This window comes from Bubalus kerabau, chromosome X, assembly GCF_029407905.1.
Source record: "Bubalus kerabau isolate K-KA32 ecotype Philippines breed swamp buffalo chromosome X, PCC_UOA_SB_1v2, whole genome shotgun sequence".
Lineage (NCBI taxonomy): Eukaryota > Metazoa > Chordata > Mammalia > Artiodactyla > Bovidae > Bubalus > Bubalus kerabau.
Genome location: NC_073647.1, coordinates 83,978,099 through 83,985,719, shown reverse-complemented (window position 1 = coordinate 83,985,719; position 7,621 = coordinate 83,978,099). Strand labels below are relative to the sequence as shown.

The window sequence follows — 7,621 nt, the reverse complement described above, 5'->3', positions numbered from 1 at the left end:
CACATGCTTAGTCATGTCTGACTCTTGCGACTGCATGGACTGTAGCACACCAGGCTTCACTGTCCACGGGAATTTTCGAACAAGGATACCATAGTGGGTTGTGATTTCCTCCTTCAGGGGGTCTTCCCCACCCAGGGATGGAACTGTGTCTGCCTGAATCCAGCAGTTTCTTTATCTACTAAGCCATCAGGGAACCGGAAAAGGTCAGTTTTCATTCCAATTGCAAACAAGGGCAATGTCAAAGAATGTTCAAACTACCATACAGTTGTGCTCATTTCACATGTTAACAAAATCCTTCAAGCTAGGCTTCAACAGCACATGAACTGAGAACTTCCAGATGTACAAGTTGTATTTTAAAAATAGTAGAATCAGAGATCAAATTGCAAGCAGTCATTAGATCATGAGAGAGCAAAGGAATTCCAGAGAAACATCTACTTCTGCCTCATTGACTACAGGAAAGCCTTTGACTGCATGGACGACAAGGAACTGTGGAAAATTCTTAAAGAGATGGGAATACCAGACCATCTTACATGCCTCCTGAGAAACCTGTATGCAGGTCAAGAAGCAACGGTTAAAACCAGACATGGAACAATGGACTGGTTCAAAATTGGGAATGAAGCACATCAAGGCTGTATATTGTCACCCTGCTTATTTAATTTCTATGAAGAGTACAGCATGTGAAATGCTGGGCTGTATGAATCAGAAGCTGGAATTAAGATTGTGGGGAGAAATATCAACAACCTCAGATATGCATATGATACCACCCTAATGGCAGAAAGGGAAAAGGATCTAAAGAGCCTCTTAATGAAGGTGAAATAAGAGAGAGAAAAAGCTGGCTTAAAACTCAATGTTCAAAAAACTAACATCATGGCATCTGGTAACATCACTTTGCAGCAAATAGATGGTAGAGAATGGAAACAGTGGCAGATTTTATTTTCTTGGGTTCTATGGTTTTTCCATTAGTCATATACAGACGTTAAAGTTGGACAGTAAAGAAAACTGAGCACCAAAGAATTGATGCCTTTGAAATGTGGTTTGGAGAAGACTCTTGAGAGTCCCTTGGATAGCAAGGAGATCAAACCAATTAATTCTAAAGAAAATCAACCCTGAATATTCATTGGATGATCTGATGCTGAAAGTGAAGTTCCAATATTTGGCCACTTGATGTGAAGAGCTGACTCATTTGAAAAGAACCTGACGCTGGGAAAGATTGATGGCAGGAGGAGATGGGAACAACAGAGGATGAGATATTTGGATGGCATCACTGATGCAATGGATATAAGTTTGAGTAAACTCTGGGAGATAGTGAAGGACAGGGAAGCCTGGTTAGCTGCAGTCCATCAGGTTGAAAAGAGTTGAACACGACTTAGCATCTGAACAACAACAACCAAAAAATGAGAAAAGTAACAAGAGTTGACACAAAGTTCTATTCCACTAGGAAACTGATTCACTAACCATTTATTTTTTACATGGTACAATCATTATTTAGGTGACAATTTTTGCTCATTCTCTATACCTGCACCTGTGGTATGTGTTTAAAATTCACTTTAATATCATTATCAGTGCAGGTAAGTTGACATTCTCACCTCAGCTAATCTGACTAACCTAATTTTCTGCCAGTGTGAATGCTAACAATGGAAACCATGGTAAAATAAAAATTTGTAAATATATAAATCTTTAATAAAAAACACACTTTTTCTATACAAAAAGCAGAACAATCTAAACATTATAGAGTGTTTATAGTACCAGGTTTTAACTATTATTTATAACTTTGTATGGAACAGGATTTCTGAATTTAAACTCAAAACAAGACACCATCTCTTTCCACTTCAGTATTAGAAACAGACTCAATCTTGGCAGATAGTAAGTGCATGTGTGCTAAGATGCTTCAGTAGTGTCCAACTCTTTGTGACCTTGGACTGTAGCCCACCAGGCTCCTCTGTCCATGAGATTCTCCAGGCAAGAATGCTGGAGTAGGATGCAGTGCCTTCCTCCAGGGGATCTTCCCAACACAGGGACTGAACCCTCATCTCTTACGTCTTCTGCATTGGCAGGTGGGTTTTTTGTTTGTTTGTTTTTTACCACTAGGGGAAGCCCAGAAATAGCAAGATCTATGCTCAAATCTTATTTTTGTCACAGTTTCCCTGAAAGGGGATTCCTGAATGAATTCCACAGAAAACAAACAGCATACAGGTGCAGTGGTTCCAGAGGAGACCCCTCATGCTAAGGATAGAAGCTAAAATATTTGGGAAAACCTACAGGGGTTCTTATATTAAGGGGAGAAGTTTTCATCAGTGATGACTAGATTCCAGAATAAATGTCACAATACAAAGCAAGAAAACATTATTTGGGGTACAGAAGGGGGTAATTATGATGGCATGTGAGTGGTATTAGGGGGACTAGTGATAGTAGTTTTTGAGTAGTATAACTGGGCTCATATTCATACATGGCTGTTCAAAAACTCCATATTGGGAAAGACATGCAGTGTGGAATTGATATTTAAATAAAACAAAATTTAGACAGACTATAGAAAGCTCACAGTAAAATAATAGAGCAATTATTTACTAATATAGTTAGCACTTTGTGAGTATTAACCATATGTCAGGTACTATGATGACGATTTTGTATGCATTATGTCATTTAATTCTTATAACAATTCCATGAAGTAGGTTTTAATGCTATCCTCATTTTCCTAAGGGGTAGTCAGAATCTCAGAAATGATATGGGATTGTGGCCACTTATTAAGTGATGGGTCTGAGATACATACTTGGGTCTGCTTAACTTTCAGCTCAGGTCAATTAAACTCTATTCTGTAAAGGCTTCCATATTTAGGCCCAAGGCTTGTCACAAATAGCATAATAATTTATACATTGAAATATTTACTAAGTGAATATCTTTAGATTTCTATTTGAAATAAACCAAAATTAGAATATCTACCTTTTTAAAAATCATTTTTGTATCTCTAATTTTTTAGACATTCCTGCCATCATATGCATCTATATTTTTGATAGATGATCATATGCATATATTTTTCAAGGATGAAATTTAGTTTACGAGTTCTGCAGTTGTTCTCATTAAGAACTAAGAAATATACAGCATTTACCAATGACCATATCTTCCAATTTGAGGAAACTACAGTCAGTCAGTGTTGAACATTTAAAAGTACATTTCAACATTCAATACTGTCTATAAATCATTCCATTCTTTCTTTGCCTCTCAACATTTAACAAAACATTTTACTGTAAACAAATTTGGGGGCCACTATGTGATTATTCTCAATTGGAAAATATACTGTTTCCCCTCCATGAAACTAGAACAGAAGGTCTGAGAGAAAGGAAGTGATTAAGCATTCTACTGAGTTTTTTCCCCATCAAAAACTAAGATAGAGGTCAATGAATAAGTATGTGCAGACTGGAACTTGAATCCTCTAGGGTGACTGTAGGCTAATTAATAATTAATGCCAGAGTCATGGTGTTTGAAATGCAGATGTGATAACTGAAGGCCTGGCAGTGCTGTTCAGAGGAAGCAGATTTAGATGCTATGGGGAATAGGCACTCCCTTGCCGGCTGGCTCAGAGAGTCAGCCTGGGTGCAAAGCAGGGCCTATGGTTTAGATTATATTCCCCTCAGCTGTTAATTACCTGAACCTACTTTGAAGTTTTTCTCTTTTTATCCTCTGCATGAAAAGAGATTGGTTCAGCCAAGGGACTTAGAGAAATGATCAAATACAAGGGACGGAGGGAAGGGGGGTGGGAATAGAACTTCAGATATAAGAAGATAACGAAGAAAAACACACAGTAGAACATACAAGAACATACATTATTAGGGACTATTGAATTGTGGCTCATTGTTTCAAACACACTGTATTTCCCTCAGTTTTTATAATGAAGTTGATTTTAAGTAAATATGCAAACTTTCTCTAAACAGGTATAATAAAGAATTTTCATCTGTATTACTATATAAAGTAGTGATTTGACAAGAGACACATGTTTTGTAATGTCATGTTTAATTTAACAAAGTTACTTAAACATCTTAATATTTGTACTTACTGATAAGGGCAATATTAATATAATCAGCCACAATTGTTTCTGTATAACCTGTCTGTGTTCAAATCACTGATCCTTACAACACAAATAGATGCCATTACTCAGTGAGAAAAACTATAAGATATTAGAAAATTGTGGAAATATGCTGCAATTGAAAAGAATCTGAAAATAGATGATGGTGCAGTTTTAACTGCATTAAAAAGCAGTTTGTTTTCAAATGTGTGTATGTATGAATGCAATTGAAGAAGCATGGCCACTAACTCTCTAATAAGTGGATTACAGTATGCTTGGATTAGATGTAAATTCAAAGTTTGGGTTTTTTCCCCATTTTTAATTGTTATTTTTAGTGTAACTACTCCAAGAAAAGCATCTGAGATACACACTACTCACACAAGAAAAATTTCTCTCTTCTGGTGAAAGATCATGAAGTTATGAAATAGCTAATTTTCAACTGTGAGAAGTATCTCTATCTTTTTGATAGGAAAATGACACTGAAAGCACCATCAAAGGAAAATGTGTACTTATATTGAAATTGACACCTGTGGATGCAATATCTCCTAGCTAAGGTGACATCAGATGCATACAACCAAGTGAGTCAGTAATGGACACTCAGCTCAGACAGAGCACATAGACCATGCAGTCATCTAGATTTGGAGTTCTATTTCTGTACTGTTCATTTCTGTTTAAAGTGGCAATTTTGTGAGCAAGGTCCATAAACTTTTAAGTCCAGAGGAAAAAAATAAAAATTTTATCATTAGAATATATTGCTCAGAATGCAAATTCCAACAAGAAAAATGTAGGTCTTTCATCATTGTAGAATTTTTTTAATTTTAATATTGTTTTATTGTTCTTTTTTTTTTTTTTTTCTTCTTGGCTACACCACTAAGTTCCCACAACAAGAGATTGAACCCATGCCCTCTGCATTGGGAGTGCAGAGTCTTAACCACTGGACTGCCAGGGAGGTCCCCATTGTACAATTTACATTTCCTTAAGCAAGTAAAAAGTCATGTAACTAAAGGTCTCCTATCAAAAGCAAATCACAATGGGAATTTTTACAATTTGTCTGTAATACAGCTTTCCCAGTTGTAGTTTTTATTCTAAGAACATATGTACAACACTAAAATTGTGGCTCAAATGGTAAAGGATCTTCCTGCAATATGGAAGACCTGGGTTCAATTCCTGAGTTGGGAAGGTCCCCTGGAGGAGGGCTTGGCAACACACTTCCAGTATTCTTACCTGGAGACTCTCCATGGAGAGAGGAGCCTGGTTGGCTATAGTCCACAGGGTCGCGAAGAGTTGCACATGACTGAGAGACTAAGCATAGCACAGCAGAAGATTATGTAAAAATAACAAAAAGAAAATCCATCTTCATGCAATTTCAATTTTGATATACTGACATAATGCCGGAGGACCAAATCACAGAAAATAGAGTCTCCTTTCATACTGATTTTTGTCACCAATCAACTGTCTTTGCAGTATTATATTGTTAGAGTTCAAAGTGATCATGACTATGTAGCAATTTTTTCAGGCTTTACATATAAACTTTGTATGTTGAATTCCTGCCACTAAGAAAAAGAAAAAGGAAGTTCTTGAAAGTGTAAGCTGAAAACCAGAGGCAAAATTTTTAAAAATTAACCACTTAGATCCACACCTAAGATTTTCATGCCCATAGCTCTTTTTCCCTATGGGCATTCATGATTATTCACCTGGAACACAATTTTATTTATTTACTTTTATTTTGATAAAAACAGTCCCACAGCATTTATTGTCATCTGGTAATAACATAAGGGTGAGCACAACAATATGAATACATATTTTAGAACTACATCTCTAACAAAGGACACCTAAAAAACCAACTGTATTATCAAACGATTTCTCACTTTATCAATCACTTCTAGTTGGAGACACTTTGGATCAGAGTAATGTTATCTCCTTTTAGCATGATCCAACCCAGTTGTTTTCTTGATTTTGTTTTAGAATGTATCTCTTCTGCATCATCTAATACAAGGTTCCTATACTCATCAAAACCAATGATACAGCCCTCTATCCGCATATTCACTTGCTCATAAAGCCACACCTGAATATGAGATCTATTTTGCAAGTATCTGAAGATGAGATTGATGGGCTGCACCATCACCTTCTGCACCTTCTGGCCCTGGCCCCTGTACGTCATGCTGGAAGCTCACAAGCATCACACTGCTCCACTGCAACACAATTTTAAAACATAAACACAGAGCAAAACACATTTCCTCCATTAGAACTGCAATCATCTTCCAAATTTGAATTTAAAATTTTTGAATCATTGTTCCTCGTAGCAAAGGAAACTACATTTAAGACTGGTGACATTCAGGCTTCATTTATGTGTTTTTTAATTTATATTTTTGTTGTGTTAAAATATTCTAATTAATCAATAGATGTACATATACTTTCTATTTTGTTTTTACCACTTCTATCAATTGAACAATTCAGTTTAAAGAGAAAGATATTTGAAAACATTATCTCCAGCTTAATTTCAGTGTGAATAAATTTTAGCTTAGAGCTAATATGAGAAGAAATATAAGCTAAAGAGCACAATGGCATCACCAGGAGAATGAAGTAAAGCTTTCCACTTATTTCAACCTGTATGTTTACATACTCACCTCCCTTATACCCTACACTACTATTTCTTAGCACTAACAATTGCCTGTTTTGTAAAGATTTATTCAATTTCTTAAAGCACATTTTCAAAAGTTTTACTGTAATCTATTAGCAAAATGTTGCCTTAATCTCAAGGTCTTCATATATTTTAAAAGGCAATGTACACATGTTCCATACACCCATGGCAGATTCATGTTTATGTATGGCAAAACCAATACAATATTGTAAGGTAAAAAAAATAATATAATAATATAAATATTAAAAAAAGGCAGTATACTAACGCATATATATGGAATTTAGAAAGATGGTAACAATAACCCTGTGTACGAGACAACAAAAGAGACACTGATGTATAGAACAGTCTTATGGACTCTGTGGGAGAGGGAAAGGGTGGGAAGATTTGGGAGAATGGCATTGAAACATGTATAATATCATGTATGAAACGAGTTGCCAGTCCAGGTTCGATGCACAATACTGGATGCTTGGGGCTAGTGCACTGGGACTACCCAGAGGGATGGTATGGGGAGGGGGGAGGGAGGAGGGAGGTGGGTTCAGGATGGGGAACACATGTATACCTGTGGCGGATTCATTTTGATGTTTGGCAAGACTAATGCAGTTTTGTCAAGTTTAAAAATAAAATAAAATTAAAGAAAAAAAAGGCAATGTAAAAAACAACTCTGCCTAACCATCAATATTTAAGTCATAGAACTTTGAAGACATAATTTGTATGCTTTTATATTAACTGGAACAACTAAAGCATCATTTTGTGTCAACTCTATTTTAAATATTTTTTTTCTTGTTAATATACTTTCCACAGTTCAGTTTTGACCAAATGTTCAGATTATAAAAAAGCCTTTGACTAGAGGCTTCTAAACATGTGCACAATATTCTCATTCTCTCCACTGCAATCTAAAATTTGGTTAGATGATCGAGTTTGCT

The 7,621-nt window shown here is 35.9% G+C and overlaps 1 protein-coding gene across 1 annotated transcript; it reads right to left on the bottom strand.

Moving 5' to 3' along the window:
- Positions 1-5,939: 5,939 nt before the first annotated feature.
- LOC129639411 (small nuclear ribonucleoprotein E-like) lies at positions 5,940-6,244 on the bottom strand. The gene has a single exon (XM_055564552.1). It carries the CDS (start codon positions 6,216-6,218, stop codon positions 5,940-5,942), a length of 279 nt encoding a protein of 92 aa, XP_055420527.1. The 5' UTR covers positions 6,219-6,244.
- Between the last annotated feature and the right edge of the window lie 1,377 nt (positions 6,245-7,621).

Bases quoted from the DNA above. Each gene is read 5' to 3' on its own strand.
- LOC129639411 (XM_055564552.1), bottom strand. From the start codon at position 6,218: ATGACGTACAGGGGCCAGGGCCAGAAGGTGCAGAAGGTGATGGTGCAG.